Source organism: Micropterus dolomieu, linkage group LG21 (genome assembly GCF_021292245.1).
Source record: "Micropterus dolomieu isolate WLL.071019.BEF.003 ecotype Adirondacks linkage group LG21, ASM2129224v1, whole genome shotgun sequence".
Classification (NCBI taxonomy): Eukaryota; Metazoa; Chordata; class Actinopteri; order Centrarchiformes; family Centrarchidae; genus Micropterus; species Micropterus dolomieu.
In genome coordinates, this window is record NC_060170.1 from 13,118,612 (window position 1) to 13,137,921 (window position 19,310).

The 19,310-nt window shown below is 39.0% G+C and overlaps 2 protein-coding genes across 4 annotated transcripts in view; both read left to right on the top strand.

The window, feature by feature from the left end:
* The first annotated feature begins 696 nt into the window (after positions 1-696).
* Positions 697-14,598, top strand: LOC123961047 (keratin, type I cytoskeletal 18-like). Its single transcript, XM_046036151.1, has 11 exons — positions 697-720; positions 2,015-2,204; positions 2,354-2,549; positions 3,167-3,561; positions 3,716-3,798; positions 5,434-5,590; positions 8,606-8,770; positions 8,950-9,075; positions 10,917-11,134; positions 11,728-11,756; positions 13,840-14,598. Exons 4-11 carry the CDS (start codon positions 3,175-3,177, stop codon positions 13,953-13,955), a joined length of 1,281 nt encoding a protein of 426 aa, XP_045892107.1. The 5' UTR covers positions 697-720; positions 2,015-2,204; positions 2,354-2,549; positions 3,167-3,174; the 3' UTR covers positions 13,956-14,598.
* A 3,999-nt stretch (positions 14,599-18,597) lies between these two features.
* LOC123960801 (protein shortage in chiasmata 1 ortholog) overlaps positions 18,598-19,310 on the top strand; it is a 15,930-nt gene continuing 15,217 nt past the window's right edge. For 2 of the 3 annotated variants that reach the window (XM_046035760.1, XM_046035761.1), the window contains exon 1: positions 18,599-18,837. In XM_046035760.1, the coding sequence (XP_045891716.1) occupies positions 18,836-18,837 (2 nt within the window). In that variant the 5' untranslated portion in view covers positions 18,599-18,835. Of the gene's footprint in view, positions 18,838-19,310 lie in introns of all 3 variants that reach the window. The other variant, XM_046035762.1, reaches the window with a different exon arrangement.

A 19,310-nucleotide genomic window follows, 5' to 3' on the forward strand; every position in this document is an offset into this window, starting at 1 on the left:
AGAGATGTGTATGTGTGTGTGTGTGTGTGTGTGTGTGTGTGTGTGTGTGTGTGTGTGTGTGTCAATGTGTGTATATTCTTATTCAGAGTCACAGTCAGTGCTTGAAGTGGGCCAGTATTCTCCCCTACAACTAATAATTGCTTCATCTGCATTCAGTTCAATGTAACATGCATTCAGTTCAATGTAACAGTAATCCCTCACAGATACACACTTAAGAGGCATAACGTTCATGTGTATTCTTTGAAAAAGGATACGTAGAAGAAGATCTTTTACTTAAGTTACTGTACAACAATGTAAACATACTGCAATTAAAAGCCCTTCATTCAAAATCTTACTTAAGTCAAACAATAAACAGCAAATTGCCCAAAAAGCAGCAGAAGTAAAAATACTCTCAATCTAGGGGTTGGGTCCCTGCAAATATTCGCAGAAGAAATCTGAGGGGTTGCTAGATGATTAATGGAAAATGTCACATCTTGTTTCTGATTAAGGTATGTTTCTTAATTCTCGTTTCCAGTTTGTTATCAGTTAGTGTTTCCTGTTTTATTTGTCAATATTCTCACCTTTGGCTCTCATTTCAGAGACCTCACTTCCTTCCCCTGTGTTTCCAGCATGTGCCTGCCCTGGCCTCATTGTCTCACCTGTGTCTCATTACCCCTTCTCCCTTGTGTTTTAGTTGGGTTGCTTCCTTTGTCCATTGCTAGTTCATCTTTACTCCTCACAGTAAGTGTTCCAGCAATCAGTTTCAGTGTTTTCCTAGTGATAGTTTTTACATTTTCCCTGTACCTCAACTCTGCTTTAGCCTTGTTTTTGTTGTTGTTTTTTCTTTGTCTTTTTCTTTTTCTGTGTCGATTGACTGCCGATCTCGCCTGCAAGTAAAGACTTTTCCGACTTTTTATTGTGTGTTGGTCCCAGGCGTGATAGTAATAAGGGCAGGCCAGGTGATCGCACTTACAAATAATGAATCATTTGCCCTACTTCAGGCCTCAAAGAGTTGTCTCAATGAAACCATCTCAGAATTTTAGAGGGGGAATTTCCAAAAATATGTGTAAATGGTCATCAGACATAAAGGTGGGGAACCACTGGTTTAATCTTTAGTAATGCATTTTGTTTAATAAACTTCATCATTTATTTTAACATAGTTAAAGTCTTAATCTGTAATGTTGGAGAATAAAAAGTAAAATAAAATAAAAGTAAAAATAGAACAAAAAAAGTTTCCATCTGAAATGATGTGATGAAGTAGAAATATAAAGTAGCATAAAATAGAAACACTGAGCTCCATATGTAATGATATGTATTTGATTGTGTTGTTGTAAGAGCTGTTTGCACTGCGTCAAATGCCTGTTCAATGTTACGAAATCAAGCACAAGTGTCCAGCAATAAATACCAGCTTCAAGAAGACAGGAAATGTAATATTTCTTTTTTGGGCCTTTGCTGGACTTCATTCAAACTCATTGTGGACAGAGCTGAATAGAGTTAACATGTTATTGTGTTGTGCCCCCTGTAAAAGCCAGGTATGTGATAACTTCTATATTCAGATTACAAACAGCACAAAAGAAACTTTCCATGCTGTCAGTCCAAGAATGTAATCAATCAGTTTGCAGCCCTGAAGTTACATCTCCTTTATTGCTGTTAAAGTCTCAATTTGATCATGGATCAGCTTGGAGGTGCATTTCTTTCGTTCTTTTGCAGTGTTTTTGTGTGTCTGTGTGATTGTGTGTTGCAAGGTAAGGGTTTGTGGGGTTGGCTGGAGTGAGAGGCATGTAAGGCACTAAACCAGTTCAGTGTCACTGTGTGATCTGATCCTACGGGGAGAATAATGCACACCAGAGGAATTTTAAAATACAGTAACATACTGTATAACAGCAAGAGAGGGCTGTGGTAAATATAAGCCAGGTTTCCAGTTCAGCCGGACCTACGCCCTGCATTTCTCAGGGGTCTTCACTTTCTTTTCATTCTGTCTTTCCATTGTTCCTGCTTCCTCCTGTTTCTCCCCATCCCGCCGGACCATCCTCAGGTGAAGCCAGCTTCTCACATTCCTCTGTGCATTGTGTCCACACTCAATAGAATAAATGTGGAGACAGCAGGGTCCCTGTTTCCAGCCTGCTAGCTAGTTTGTCCTCCAAGTTTCACCATACAGGTCAGACGAAGACCTGACTGACCTGATGTCACTGTATGGCGAAATGAGGCCAAAAATAGCCCTAAAGGTCAGTTTGTGGGTTGTACAGAAGTGGAGAGAATGCACTACTGTTAACAACATAACAATCAACTTACAGGTTCTGTTTGCAAACCAGCAATGCTGCAGACAATAAAGTGTATTTAAAGTTCTGACACCACACTTTCAATCCTCTACAAGGCGTCAAGTTGCATCCTCCAGTTTGTTGCTGTGGGATTGGACACACAAACACTGGCTCCACCCCTAACAGAGAAAGTCATGCCTCTGCAGTCAAACTCACCTGTGAAATCTGGTCCAGCAACAACAGTTACTGGCACCATCAGGGTCAAAACCTGACCAAGCAGCACAAGAGCAGACCTGAACAACTGAGCTCAATGTAAGTACTATTTTGTTCTTTCTTCTCTGTTCTTAGTCACCAAATAACCGCATAATGTCACATTATGTCACTGAACGAGCGATATAGTTCTCAATTTCACACAGGAGGAAGCAGATTTAAAGCTCACAGCGGGTCAGACACAAATTGTCCCAGATGGAGGGATGCCCTTAAAATCTAGTAGATCCTCCGCATTATACTGTTACATTTTTAAATAACTTACTAACAAGAACAGAGACATACAGTTTAAGATTTTGCACCATGCTTTATCAATCCATTTGGTAGCTGTGAGGTGGATGGATTGCTGGATGAGCCTACCATCTGTGACTGTTAGAAAGTCAAACACATGCAGAGACACTAACTGACTAGAGATGCTTAACAGCAACAAAGTAACATAAAATGACTTCATAGAGACTTAAAATGACTACAAAGACACACTAAATTAACCACAAACGCATGCAAATCACTACAGACAGATGCAAAATGACAAACAAAAAAAAGTGTCTCTTTTTTTTTTTGGCACAATATCATTCTCATCAACCAATCAAATGAAATCTTAAAGGCATGTGATTTTGTCTCATTTGTACTTTCGATAACACTTTCTTCTGAATCCTCTGCAGTGGACACCATGGCCTCCACCCTCTCTGTGCGCAGCTTCTCGGTACGTCAGCCGTCCTTCTCCAGCATGTCTGTGAAGGACAGTATTCGCAGCATGCGCTCCAAGCCTCCCGTCTCCATCAGCCCGTTCTCTCTGTCCCGCTCTGTCTCAGTTGGCAATGGCCTCAACATGCTGGGCTCCAGCCTTTCCCTCAACGGCCTCAATGTGGGCACCAGCGACAAGGAGACCATGATGGGCCTGAACGACAGGCTGGCCACCTACCTGGATAAAGTGCGCTCGCTGGAGAGGTCCAACTCTGAACTGGAGGTGAAGATCAAGCAGCTCATGCTGGAGAGGGCTCCAAAAGGGCATAACATCGAGGGGAAGATGGCTCAGGCACATGCCATCGGACAGGAGGTCAGTGTCCATTAGATGAAATTTAACAATTCACGTTCCTTGATTCAGGGAGCATTTGATTTATATCAAATCAGCACACTAACAAATGTAAAAAACGATCTTTAGTCCTACACGCGAGATCTCAATTTAACTTTCCTCCATGTTTCCTGCTCAGGTGAGAAAGAAGACGCTGGAGAATGCCCGGCTCATGCTGGAGATTGACAATGCCAAGCTGGCGGCCGATGACTTCAGGGTCAAGTGAGTGTCACACAGAGGTTCCTTTCTTTGACTTGCCTGTGAGTGTTCGCATGGGAGCGCCAGACTGCAAAGCAATGTGAATAAATGACCTTTATGTCAGGCTGCGAAATAAGAGCCCCATTCCCACGGTGCTCATGCACCCGCAGCAGACAAACAACCAGTGCCATCAGTGTGCGCAGGGTCTGATGGGTTGTGCAAATCAGAGATACATAGTGAAGTTGGAGGAATGATGTTGGAGTCGGGATGTTTTTCACAGTGTGGTGATGGTATGTTCCGTGGCCTGATGTGAAGGTGTAATACGTCAATTGGAAGTGATTGATGTGTTAGCAGCAAATTGTACTGCAGGTCTTTGCATGATATTTTTCACCTGTGCATCCATTCTGGGATTTCATGAGTGGTTTCATGTGTCCTGTGCTTGTTTGCATGTGTTACTACTAATCACACTTTGCGCTTCTCGCGTCTTATTATCAGTAGTGGAAAGTAAGTACATTTACTCCAGAACTGTAGTACTAAAGTACAATGTCAAGGTACTGTACTTAAATATTAACATTTTATGCCACTCTACTCCACTACATTTCAGGGAAAGTATTGTACTTTTTACCTTACTACTTTAATCTGACAGCTGTAGTCGTTAGTTACTTTTCAGATTAAGATTTTACACACCAAAACCGCATATTAAGTTGTTTAAAGTAGCTTCGGTTTGACCAACATTAAAATGCTGTTTTCATGTTAATGCAATCAATCAAGTAAAATCAAGTCAGTTTTGATTTACTGTATATAGTCAAATCACAACTTTGCCTTAATATCTTAACAATCTGTACTGCCTCTCTCCTTATACCCTCCATAAACCAATAATATAATAAAGTAGCTACAGTATAATATGATGATATACCTAGGTACTTTTACCTACTGTACATATATTTTGCTGATAATACTTATGTGCTTCAAATGCAGCTCTTTTTCCTGTAAAGGAGTATTTTTACTGTGTGTATGTAGTGCTTAAATTAGATGAGCATCTGTTTTGAGAGATAAATGCCTGGAGATCTTTTTCAAAAATGATGGGTGTTTAGTAACAGTTTACTGCTGTACACAAACTCTTCTGCACATTTGGATGGAAGATGCGCATTAAAAGTCTTTTTGTTTGTTTGTTTGTTTTTTTTAAATCCCCCAAAAAAGATAGCAACAGGAAGTGACATTTATCCTTATTTGTTTTGTGTGACACAAGGAAAAAGTCTTTATGAAAATATAAAATAATGAAAAACAAAATTTTTTAACATTAATAAAGCTTGACCAAATAATCACATTTGGCCAAACTATAGTTTCCAAGGTTACGAATTAACTTTAACACACAACGTTAATACAGACTGAACTCCTTTTATTTTATTGATGAATCATACGGCTTGAGCCTCAGATTTTACTTCTGACAACCATTTTTGTTTGGAGTAAGACAAATCGCAACTTGGAAAGTTGCTGCAGCAGATGAAATACTTTTTGATCCACAGGTACAGAAGACTTTTACTTTCTGAGGATGCTTAAACTCTGAATGGCCCTTTGGGGTTTTTGTAAGATTGGCAGGGACTCAAAAGTAATAATACATGAGAGGCACAAACTGGGACCACTGTGTTTCTGCTGCAGATGGGAGGCAGAGGCCACTTTGTGCCAGTCGGTAGAGAGGGACTGTCAGGCTCTGAGGAGGGCCAAGTCTGACCACGACCAGATCATCGGCACTCTGCGAGGAGACCTGGACAGCCTGAAGGAGGAGCTCTACTTCCTCAAGAAGAATCACGATGAGGTGAGATCCCTGCCAAGGTGCACAGGTCACGTCAGACGTGATCAATGAGTGTTTACTCATCAAGATAATCACTTTACAAGTTGTCAAATGTAGCATGTCTGTGATGTGGAGTGTGTTCTCCGAGCTGCATGAAAGCCAAGTTTCCTGCATCTCAGTATGAGTCATTCCTCAGAGTTGTAACACATTACAGTTTTTTTCAGCAGCACAACTGAAACAGGTTGATCCAAACCAGCGCTGTAGTAGTTTGCAGAAGGTTTAACATTATTCGGTGGTGTCTTAAACATATCAAGTGTACAGACACACCCTTTTTCTTTGTAGCCATGGTGCTTTAAGATGACAAGACAGCACTCATAGTCCAGGAGCCCATTCAGCCATAGGGACTGTGTGTATTTAGACAGTAAGGTGTGGTGTCCAGGATGTAGACTGAGCCTTGCAGGCTCATCCCTGTAGACTTCAATGCAAACATTGAAGTAAAAATTTTAATATTTTGCATATGATGAGGTGATCAAAAAATGTATGAAATAAGTACGAGTTCATTTAGGAACAATTAAAGTTCACTGCAGCATAGCATCGAGTAGGTAAATATTTGCTAAAAAACATTAGAAAACTGTAACTTTGTAAATATTGCCATATTAATATTGTCTGAGGTATTAATAATACCCGAGTTAGATTTGTTTCCATATTTAGATTACTGTAACACAGTTTTAACCTAACCTAGTCCAGGTCTGCACTACACAGGTTAGCTAGTTAGGTTAGCAAACAGCAAATTAGGAAAGGTGAGTTAAAAGAAAGGAAACCCTGGTATTTGTCAACATGGCTCTTATTCTTAAATTGCTGTTCATTGGGACATTTTACTCACCACACTTACAAAGCTAAAACCACAAGAGTAGTAAGGGATGGATTAAACTCAATATGAGACATTAGCATGTTCTCAATTCTGCGTTACTTCCCAGGACAACAGTTTTCAGACTAGCTGTATGGGGGGTGCAACATATTAATATATGTGCACACCAGTACCTCAAATGCATAGCCTACCTGCCTGTCCAGCTGGTACTCCACCTAACCTAGGTCGGTGCAGAAGCAGGTGTGGTGTTATGTGACGCTACATTGGTCAGGTGCACTGAAAAGTTTCTAGTTACATGTAGAGACCCGTGTGGCACATCAACGCAGGAATTGCATAATAAAAACAACATATACTTGCAATAATGACACACAAGCTGCAGATCGGTCGATCTCTTTCTCTCTCACTCTCTGGATAAATACAGCCTTCCTGGGAGACTGCATCAAGGGATTAGATGGCAACACAGTGTTATACACATACTGGCATCACCTTCACTCAACCCTGCAGTGACGCCACACCTGTTCATGTAACTAGATATTTTCTAAGTCTTTGGTGTAGGGTCAGACGCTATAGTGCAGCCTTTTTTTATACAGTCTGAGTGCAGCACACCTGCACATTGTAGCTTCCCTTAACAACACCGCCTGCTCCTACACGTGACTAATTTGTGTAGTACAGGCATAGGCCCAATCCCAATGTCCACCCTCACAGACTCACAGACTTTGAGGCGCGTTCCCGGGAAGTCCGTGAGGGCTTAGGGCTGTCCCACTGTCATATCGTCAAGTGCGCGAGGGCTCTCTCGCGGACATTTTGAGCCCTTTTTTTTAGACCCTTTTCGTAAGTCCGCATTTCTGCAGACTTTGCCCGAGGGAATCGCCCACAGTTCATAGCGGTATGACGTGAAACACGAGGGTTACCAGGGGAAGCCCAGAAGCAAAAGAAAAATCCCGGCAAATCCTTGTTATAAGAGGAGAAGAAGAAGGAAAACAGTAAACAAACAAGCATCGACACGAACGCTGAGAACATTGTTAGAATTTTTCTTAACTGAAGATGCTGCATAGAACACATGAAATCGGAGGAAAGCAACCACCTTTACACACTTAGTTTATTCAACTATTTATTTTAGTTTTTGCTTAATGATGCTGTTTTGACCAACAATACTGATGATTGACAAATATACTCCTCCACTCTGTAGGGAAAGAGCCTGCAGGACTTAAAAATCAGGCAAAAACATAAAATAAAGTGTGCAACATGTTTCAGCATCGTCAAGGTAACGTGATAAAGTGGCAAAGTGCTGTCCCCTTACTGTTTACAGCATTTTGAGCCCTTGCAGCCTTTTTAACTCAATCACTTTCCAAGTGACGCCAGTAAAGTCTGTGAGGGTTCAGGGTTTAGGGGGGACATTGGGATTGGGCCATAGACTGTATAAAGGAGTGGACGTAGTCATCATGACGTCACCCATTGGTTTGTGGACTGCCGTTCTGAAGCCTCGAGATTAGCAGTTTAGCCACTGCCATCTTGATTTTTTGCAACCAGCGGCATCGGACATGACCTTATTTGGACGAGACTGTGGAGCTAGCTAGCTTGGTTAGCTAGGTGCATCTGTAATTTTTAACTGGTATGATGATTGAACCGGACTTCTTCTCGGGGAGTGGAATTCTGTAATTTAATGATTTGTGAGATTTAGTGTTTATGCAGATGTTAAACTTTACAATCCCACCACCAGTGTTGACCGACAGCCTGTAGCCTGCATGATCATATAGGCATTAAACCAGAAATATAGCCTAATTTTCTTAAAAAATATAGTTATTTTAAGAAAATTAATTCAGTCAGTCAGTCAGATATATATATATATATATATATATATATATATATATATGCATGCCAACAAACAAGCCTTTTCTTTATGCATGATTTTTACTTTTGATCCTTTAAGTACAATTTCCTGATAAAAGTAGGAGTTTGAATTTGAACTTTGACAGTATTTTTGTAGTGTAGTATTGCTTTTACCTCTGAATAGTTCTCTCACCACTGTGACAGTCACAAAAGAAGATGCAGACCCTTAGAGATGTGACTTCCTATCAAAACAGCTCTTCAATAACCATGATGAGAGGTAGAAACTAATATGCTGCAGCATTAAACTCTGCTTGGCCTTTCCCCTCTTTAAATCATTGCAGGAGATGAACTCTCTGAAGGCGCGTTTGGCAAATGAGCAGGTGAATGTGGAGGTGGATGCGGCTCAGGGTCCTGATCTAGGGGCCATCATGGCTGAGCTGAGGGTCCAGTATGAGGGCATTGCTCGCAAGAACAAGGAAGAGGCCGAGGCCTGGTACCTCAAGAAGGTCAGTAACCACATGAATCAGTTCATATTGTCCTGGTATTAATACTGGTCTTTTGCTTTTTGTGGTATTATAGACTACGTGCAAGTATCTTCGACCAGTCCAATTGCCCTTTATTTTAATGTTCCTTGAATAACTATGACCTGGATGACTGAGAACCTAATTTTGATGTGTGTCAACAGTTGGAAGCAGTGCAGTCGGAGGTCAAAGAAAGCAACGAGGCTTTGCGTTGTGCCCAAAGTGAGCTCAGTGAGAGACGACGTTTCCTGCAGGCTCTGGAGGTCGAACTCGACAGTCTTCGGAAGCAGGTACAGTGCTGCATTAACACACGGTGCAGGGTTGTAGTCTGCAGTGGTGGCATATTTGTGATAAACTGAAGGATTAAGGTTTCCTACTTCTTAAGCTAAATTGAACCAAAACCTCTCCGTGGAACAGCTGGAAAACAGGGCTGTTTATCTGAACATAAAAGGTTGCCGTTTTAGAGCAACCTAGTCTCACAGGACAGCAACGCTACGAACATACAAATAACTGTAGATTAAACTACCCAACTGTAGATAAAGTAGTTCAAATGAGCTCAACCTTAAACATCTACAACAGTAAAATGCAACATAGCAGTAACATTATAATAGTACAATGACGGGGAACATTATACTGCATAATTACTTTAATTACTTTAATTACAAGTACTTTTTGTGTATGTTTCAAGTATGGTTTTTGAATGCAGAACTTTTACCTGTAGTGGAGTATTTTCTTCCACCACTGGTAGTCTGAACATGTGAACCTTAGAAAGTAATTGCCTTTTTATCCAGGAAAAATATTTTACCCCCTAGTCAAATATTGAATAGTTGTAATTAGACACCTAGTTCTTTAACAACAGAGCCAGGATTCAGGCTGTTGGATGTCCTACATATCCAGTAAAAGAGACACTGAACCCCCTCGGACTCCAGAGACGCTGGCCTGTAGCTGTAGAGTTTGTTTTCCTGAAGAGGTCGTCACATTTGTATCTTCTTTAACTGCGCACATGTTAGACCTATCTATAGACAACAGCTGCTTTCTCCTTGTCAACAGAAGAGCTACTAGCAGTAAAAATCTGCACAGCAATTTCATTCTGCTCCAATAATCAATCAGGGTGAAAAGACATAGAGTCAAGCAAGCAAATGTTTTGTCTGTGTTTCCACTATATGTGAACACTGATCAAACAGCATATAGAGGCGTTCGCTGGATGCAAATATAGTGCATGCATGTTTGCCTAATGGTGAGCAGTATTGAACAGTAGATATTATCGTGCTTGACAGTCTGTGTGGCAAGGAGTCGTGAATGGATGAGCTCAACAGGTCAACAAATAGAGGATGGGTGGTAAAAACTCACAGGGAGCCTTTAAGCTTTAGCCTTTCATCCACGTCAGTGTTTACCTTTATTGTTAGCTATGCTACAGCTGAAAGGTGCACATTAAAATATTCTCATCAAAACAATGCATCAAGTGAATGTGCGATGTGAAAGGAATCGCTCATAATGTTAAACCCTCCGAGAATTATCACAAAACTCTGCAGTTTCCCCTTGACCCTACGTTGTGTTTTAGCTTCTTTGTGTTCTGGATGATACCTGTCCAGCAACAAAACAGTAGACGGACAAAGTGAGCCCCAACTGGCCAATTAAATTATAGTAATACAGCTTCAAATATCAATTAAGTTTCAATCCCCTCATTTAACTGACAAGAAAGTGAATATGCCCCCCCCCCCCCACCCTCGAAAATGGAAACCTTCCCTTTAAGAAATCAGGCCACAGTCGGGCTTTTCTGTAACCTCATACACATCAACTGCCCATATTGTTAGTGCTGTTTCTGAAAATATAATATACACTGCATTCTCTTTTCTTAAGTCAAGTTGGCCTTTAAAATAGGGAATGAAGTTCTGAGTAAGCACCACCTACAAAATATCTTTCAACAAAAGAAACCCAGCAGATCTCATAAATGTTGTGGATGTGATTTATCGATGTTAAACTACAGGGTGTATCTTAATACATATTAAGGGCTGAAATGCTGTTTGGCAGTTTGACATTTCATAATTAAGTAAATGCTTCACTGTACATTGTAATATGTGAAACTGTATAGGACAAGTTGCTCTCTAGTACCTGTATGTTCTGTTAACAGGTAGGCGTGTTGGAAGGAAACCTCGGAGAAACAGGGCACAAGTACTCTGTGGAGATGGATCGTCTTCAGGCCACACTGACCCAGCTGGAGGACGAGCTGTCTCAGCTGCGTTTGGACATGCAACGCAACAAGACCGACTACGAGCAGCTGCTGCACATCAAACAGAACCTGGAGATGGAGATCGCCACCTACAGGAGGCTGCTGGAAGGAGAGGAAATGTAAGTGAGGGCTGGGAAACCCTGATCATTATTTAAAATTACATACAGTTCTATACATTTTCCACCATTTCTGTTTAAATGTATTTGTTTTGCTTAAAACAAATTAGTTTTTTACACTTCTTGATACCTGTTTAAGACTTGTATTGCATTTTGATACTCAGGAGTACATGTAGTTTGTGGTTAACCAATTGAATATGCATGTATTTAACAACCCAAATCAAAGTAATAGGTTGATATTTTGGGATAAGCTACAGATAGCAGCCAGTTAGCTTAGCACACAGACTGGAAATGGGTCGGGGGGCGGACACCTAGAAAACTACATCTCAGAACAACACATTATATATTTTTTTGTACAGATTAAACTTTGGAAAGAGCTAAAGCTAAACTAATTTCAATTTTATAGTCAAAATAGTCAATTTTCTCATGTAACTCTCAGCAAGAGAGACAATAAACATTTTTCCCAAAATGTAAAACTTATTAACTTATGTTTAATGTCTTTGAGCGTCCTAATTACCTCACATATTGAGTTAACACGCTTTCTGCTCGGTACTTTGCTTTCTTGGATTAAGTTGTCATATTTTTTTGTCCTGCAGGGTGAAAGAAACACCTCCACCTCCTAAAAGTAAGTTCAGATTATTGTACTCAATGACTGCCACTATGGATGGATTCTTCATATATGTGGCAATTCTTGCAGGATGTTGTGAGGACAAAATTACTTATTACCTGTATTTGCTTTTAATAATAAAATCATTCCCTTATGTACTTTTTGTTCATCTTATGTGGTGGTATACTTTTCCACTAAGTGTACCAGTGTTTTGATACAATGAACTCCTGTGAGATTGTTTTGTTATATTCCTGTGACAAATAAGTTTCCACATAAATAAGCCACATGTTTTCTCTATCTCTTTTCTCTTGGCCAGACTCTCTGGGCACACTTTGGCAGGGAAAGCTGCCCTTCAGCTGAATCACATAATCTGCTACTCTTATTTTAATAAATATCACAAAGACAACAGTTGAAACTTCTTTATTTGTTCATTTCTTCCCAAGAAATCCACAATTTCCACCACAGATGTTACTTGTAGAAAACCACTTGTTAGTCAGCTTTGGCTTGTTCAAAAAACAGTAAAAAGAGAGGAGAGAGAATATTAGTGAGTCCATCTTTTACTGAGTAAAATTAAGTCATTTGTTTTTTTTGCTGGTTTTGTTAACCCATCAGATCCTGTGTGGGAACGACACCCAAGGCCAAAATTCATGTGGGTAAAAAAGAGTATGCTAAAACTGCATGGACCTGAATTTGCTCCTGTAGCAAGTGTTAATATATCTACTGGCCCACTATTGTCTTTTCTGTCTGCTACAGTCCCTAATGTTACATGTCCTAAATCCTACAGTAGACCACGTGCTACAGGATCATATGCAGGAACATCAGATCCTTTCCTAGGTTTTGCAGACTCTCTGTTTTGCCCACATGTATTCTTGCCTTGGGTGTGATTACTCCACACCCCCACAGAATGTGATGAACTAACAAAAGCGACACCCAACAAATAATGATTCACTCAGTGAAAGTAGGACTCTTATTTTTTTTTTTTCATCCCTTTTATATTTTGTGGCGTATAGTTGGTACACACAGGCATGCTTGTGTGCAGTTTACTGACATTAGGTTACATTCGTGGGTGTTGATGGCCAAAGTTGTTAAAATATTACATTTCAGTTCAGCTTCATGACCTCAGTATGGCAAAAACTGATGCAGACTCAAACAACAACAAAGGGCACTTTGTTGCTAGTTACTGACAACATTTGCCTTGTAAATATTGTACTAAACAAACTGGGTTTGGTAGTAATTCTACTTGTAAATAAAATAACTTAACGTAATGGCACATGGGTATCGATATTTTTCACTTTATAAGCAGGATTTGCACAGAACCTTTTGTACGATACACATTTCATATTGAGTATTTATTGACTCTAATTATTGAATATTGATAGTGTACATCACTTTGGTTGATTGACTTATCAGTGTGTTGGGTACTCGGCTTTACATTTGGTCATAATTGAAAGACAACAGTTAAATTAGGTTTTGCAGTAATCTCTATGTGCTATATATCACAGTATAAAAGAGCCTTCTAGGGCATTAGTTTAGCAAACACTTTAAGTTGTTTACAGAAACACTTACCTGTCCTGTCCTGTGTCTGCTCCAGGGTGTTTGGCCAAAAGAGCTACCAACATAAATATCCCGGGGGGGTTGTTAGTCTGGGAAAAATGTATATTTACTGTGGTAAATGGCAGGAAGTAGATCATTACCCATTATGTGTTAAAATATATTCTACATATTGTCTATGATAATTCAGCTAAGTGAGAATATTAACACCTGTTAAAAGAAGCATCCAATGTAGTGTACCAGAGACACAGTATAAAAGGCATCAGTTTGCACCTGTCTGTTTTGTTGGTAAGGTCTCACTACCTGTGTTGCTGCCCTGTTTGTATTTTTTAAATAAAACGGCACCTGGTTTGGTATACTGCACCATCGCTTTGGCCTCTCTGTCCACTGCATTGTCAAGTCGTTAAATGGTCATTCTCACACACACAGTATTTTTATTAGTTGACAGTTAATGTTACTTTTCAGTGCTGCTCCATTAAAGAAAGAAGATCTGTGTCATTCAGTGTTTTTATATTTAAGGGACTAACCCTGGTTTAATTCTGTGTTGCAGAAGACCCCGACGTAAGGACCAGGAAGATTGTAAAAGTCGTTACCCAAACCATGATCAACGGCAAGGTGGTAGATGAGTCCAGTGAGCTGGAGCAGATTGAGGAGTGCAAAAAATGAGCCAATGAGAAGAGAATGAGCAGTAATGTCTCTAAAACCCAAAGTGCCTGCTGGCTGTAGATCAAATCTCACCATGACATTCTTGCTTTATGTTCTTGTTTTATGTACCTTGTAAGCTACAGCTGGTAATCGGTTAGCTTAGCTTAATTTAGCTTAAAGGCAACAAGGGTAAACAGCTAGCCTGGTTTGGTGCAACAAAAGCACCTGTACAGCTAACTAATTAACACATTACATCTGGTTTGTTTAATTCATAAAAACTGTGTAAGAAGTATTTATGATAAGCTAAGCTAACCAGCTGGCCAACCAACCAACCAGCCAACCAGGCTGTAGCATCATATTTAGTGTACAGACATGATCTCCTCATGTAGCTATGGGCATGATAAATGATTATGAGTATTCCCCAAAACATTGAACTATTTCTTTACAGACTGACTGACTAATATTTTTGGGAGGTCACAGTAAATGTCATTCATTGGAATTATTTAAAATTTGTCTTCATTGTATGCAAAAACTTTACAGAATTGATCTTGACTATTGATCTTACAATAGTATCGACTGTATGTGTGTGATAGTTTCACTGTAAAATACTAATGGAGGAGCACTGTAATGGACTGCAGTTTTCATCTAGAAATAAAACAAATCAAGCAAAGCATTTGGTATTTTCTTCCCATCGACCATGTAACTTTTGTCAAAATGTACCCAATTTGGTTTGTTTATAAAGCAAAGAGTATAAATTATCACCCAATTCTGTTACACCTTTTTAGCAAACTTCATTCCAACTCATTACCACAAGTGTTACACTTTTTGATGGTCAATAGACCTAATTCACTTGAAGTTATACCTTGTTTTTGAGAAAAACTTACAGAAATTATGAGTTATTTTGGATTATCACAGACAAGCCTATATGTCAAATATTGGCCAGGATATTCACAAAGAACTTTTGATACTTATTTCTGAAACTTTAACTCAAGACTTTAACTTTACAGAATATTTTTAGTTTATTAATTCAGAACACAGAAAAACAGTCAGTGTATTTGTGGTGTGAGATATAATAGTGTGACCCACTGAACCACCTAGTGGGTCACATTTGACCTGGGAAGACCACAGATGCTATACATTTTAATAAAACACCCACAATTTAGTAATGATCATTTTTTCCCCCCAAGGCACATAGTATAGTACTATTTATATAAAAAACAAACAAAAAAACCCAACATATTTCTGATGTTAAAACATTTGAAAACGGGTCACAGCAGGAAGGTTAAAAATAAGTGCCTCTGTCATTTCTGAGAGACGCAAAAAGAAACTTTGAATGATACTCGAGGAACATAATAGGAGAGAGAAGAAAAGAAACATGTGATTCTTTACCAAGAAGGCCGAAACTACAAAACCTGCATACAGTAGTTTCAGGTAACAGGCTTTTGTGAATGTGAGTGTTGTGTTTCATGTCTTTCTCTGTGAGTTTGTGTGAACACATTTAGTGGAATTAAAGGGATGTTGGAACATAAAATTGCTAAATGCTGAAAATGCATTTCAGTTGTCGACAAAGTGTGAAAGTGGTGAAATAAGACGGGCCAGAACAAATAAAATCTATTGTGCTGTCATCCTGGGTCACTAAGAGACCAGGTCATGGCACACACAGGGAATAAACCCACAGTTAAAACAGAAAAAGTTAAAAATAATAGAAAGTTTATGTTCTCTACCTGAGACTTTACCTAAATATTTTTTAGGAGTCAACTTAAAGGATTCTGGACTTTTTTACCTTTTTTTGAAACCATGTCCCATGAAATTTGACCATCTCTTGATCGACAAATAATGCAAGGCTGTCATTTGAGGATTTCAACCAGCTTGAGTTTCACTCCTGATCACTGAAGCATTTAGTCAGTGTGAGAAGTTTCACAGAAGGGTGTTTGTGTGGTGACGTTATAGGGAAGAATGCAAATACAGAACTCTGTATATACTGTACACACAGTTTGTGTGTACATGTGAGATTTTACAGTCTATGTGTTTGTTTTTGTAACTGTACCCCCTGCACTACTAGATAGCCTCTAATTTAATTGTCATTAAAAACAGACTTAAAAATCTTACAGCACCGTCAGATTTAGTTGCATTTGAAAAACAAAATAAGGCATTAAAGACTCAGTTAAGGACTGAAATGACTCAATAAGCACATTTTGTGCACAGAAAAAAGGAACCATATTTTACAAACTATTCATACGTTTTAAAAGTAAAATCTTAGTATACAAAATAACTAGTACTTCATGTGTCAATGTCAATGTGTGTACAGTATTTCACAGAATGGGAATACTTTCTGTTTACGTTTGGTTGTGCTGAAAGACAAGAGATGATTTGTTAATCTGACTCTTCCCACGAGTCCCTTCTCAAGCCACGTCCCCTTATTATCTGTTGCTAAGCACTTACGCAGTTTAAAATAATGACGGTGGCAGATTTACCAGTCGCAATGCGTGGTCATTTTTCAAACAATGGGTCCATGACTTCAGACAGAGAAAGATAAATAAAGAGAGGGTAAAAAGCTTCTCATTTTTAGCCTATGACCGTTGATTTTGCAGCTTTCAGCTAGCTAGCTAAGATAAAAGGGTAGGTTCACAAATATTTGAGTCTGTCTTAAAACTACAGTCACATGCCCGTATGAACATTGAAGCAGGTTTTTCTTGCTGTAATACTCCCTCCTGTTCAAACTGGACATTAAAAGATCCTTTCAGTGGAAGTGATGGGTGACAAAATCCACAGTCCTTGTTCTGTGTTAGTGTTTTCAAATGTTTATATGAAGTTAAAATGAAGCTTCAGCAGCCTGAGTTTGATACATTAAGTTGATACCTGCCCATGTCTTGAAACATTCAGCCAGAAATCTGAGAGTTGTTTTTGATCCGTACCTCAACCTCAGGTCAGTGCATTAAGAGTCTTGTCCAGTCTGGCTTTTTACAAATCAGAAATAGAATTATATATGTATATATATAAGAATAATAATTGCCAAAATCTAATCTGCTCCCTACAAAACATAGCTGAGCAGCTCGTTCTCTTGTCTCGGCTACTGAAATACATTATTGCCTCAACGTCTGTTTGCTGTTGATGCAAAATGCAGCCTCAACATTAGAAACAAAGAATATAACTTCCCAGTTGTGGCTACGTTACTTTGTCTCTCTATTCATTATACAATTAAGATGCGGTTTAAAGCTCTTTGTAGACATGAATCATTTTAACCATTTTTAAACAGTTTTATTATGGAATGTAGTTTTGTGTTGTTTTTGTATTTCCCATATTTTTTTTTATAGATGAATAAATTTAATCCTTCATGATTTGGCTCTGGTCTATTTATAACTATTTTGCACCGAGACCCTCCACATCTGCCAACCAAATGTGGATCCACAGTCCAGCCTAAAGACAAAGGGTGGGGGGGGGGGGTCATGCTTTGGGTGTGGATCGGTGGAACAAACTCAGTATCAGATCAGCTGAGTTTGCACATTGTAAAAAGCTTATAAAAACCATGGGCTTAATAGTGTGTTATGTATAGTGTTTATATACGCACCTGTGAATCAACGTCTGGTTTCAAGAGATGTTATAGTTATTATATCTGTATATAGTTATAGATGTTAAGTCAACTTACATGAAAAGGGAGACATTAGAGCTCATGAGTGAACCTTCCTCTCACTCCAGTGTGAAAGCTTTTACTATGATGCAGTAAAAACACACACATTCCCAGAGTCAGATGTCACTGATGCTTTAAACTGCAGACTTGCCAACACACCAACATCAACAGTGACTTATATTATTTTTGTCACCTCACTGAGAAGTAAAATCCAAATAGTGATGTTTCCCACAGACCTTTAAGAGTCTATTAACTGAAGACTGTCCCATGAGGTCATACACAAGATTTACAAGTACACAGAGGAGACAATGTTGCTTTGTGAAACCCAGAAAGAGGAACTGTGACACACCGTAACTACTCCCACCCAATTTTTGCAACAAAACCTTCTTTCTTTAACTTAAGATTGTCTTTGAACTTCAATATAACCAAACCTTACTACAATTACCTCTCAGGAAGCTATTAAGTGACTCAGTGCTTGTGTTGCTGTCTGATTTCATCACATTATTGACCTGCAGATGATGTCTGCACAGATCCACCAACATCCAGTCAGGGGTGGAAAGTAACTAAATAGCCTATATTCACGTTTATATTTAAGTATTGTACTTTAGTATATTCGAGGTTCTACTCCTCTACATCTGGGAGGCAATTATTGTACTTTTGACTGCACTACATTTGTCTGAAAGCGAAAGTTACAAGTTAGTTTTTTCCCAATTACACCACAAGAAGGTATCTCCAGATTTGGTGATTATTAGTGCCTGTGGTTTGATATTGTAATGAACAGCGCCTCCTTGTGGTGAAAAGTGACATCGTAAAGGGCCAGTTCACCCAAAATCCACAAAATAAAGTGCTCTTTCGGTTCTTTCCTTTTCTCCTAGTAGTTTATAGCCGTGCTTATTGTTTTGGTTTTATTTGACCAGGCACATAAAACACAAAACTATCCATTCCTATTTAAAAAAGAGGAGATTTCCTTTGCCGATTATTTTTATTAATAGATATCATATCATTAGCCTATATGTCCCGACGGTTTACTTATTGCCAACTATAATACACATTTTTTTCATACATACATTCATAATTATTATGGAGGACTGCAAAATTATAGTATTTGGTTGGTAATAGATAATGTTTTATAAGCCCAACAAGCGGAGATGCTTTGTGTAATAAAACAAAATGTCCCACAGCCGGAGCAACTGATTCATCTTTGGTATGACAACACATCGGCGCCTGATCGATACTTCGCCTGTCAAAAACACCAAAAGATAACGTAGTAATTATGTAAGTTTGAAGCTGACCAACACAGTCCTTTTATTCAAGTTTTATTTGTTGAATTTGTGCAGTTGAATCTCGAGTTTCATCAGAATATTTTGAGTTGAAGGCCTAGAAACCACGTTAGCTAAAAACGTTATTATCTTTGCTAGCTTACTTTGGAAGAGACAGCTAACATATCGTTAGGCAAGTAACTGAGTACATTTACTCAAGTACTGTACATTAGTACTGCCTTGAGATACTTGCATTTACATTTTCTGATATACTTTTACACTATATTTCAGAAGGAAATATTGTGCTTTTTACTCCACTATTACATTCATTTAATAATTGTACTTACTTTGCAGATTCAGATCAATAATACAAAATATAGCCAACAAATTAATTAACGTGTAACGTTAAAGGTTTAGGATCAGACTTAATTGATCCGGGGGGGGGGGGGGGGGTACAAGCTACCCAGCAGTTTAAAAAGTAATTAAATT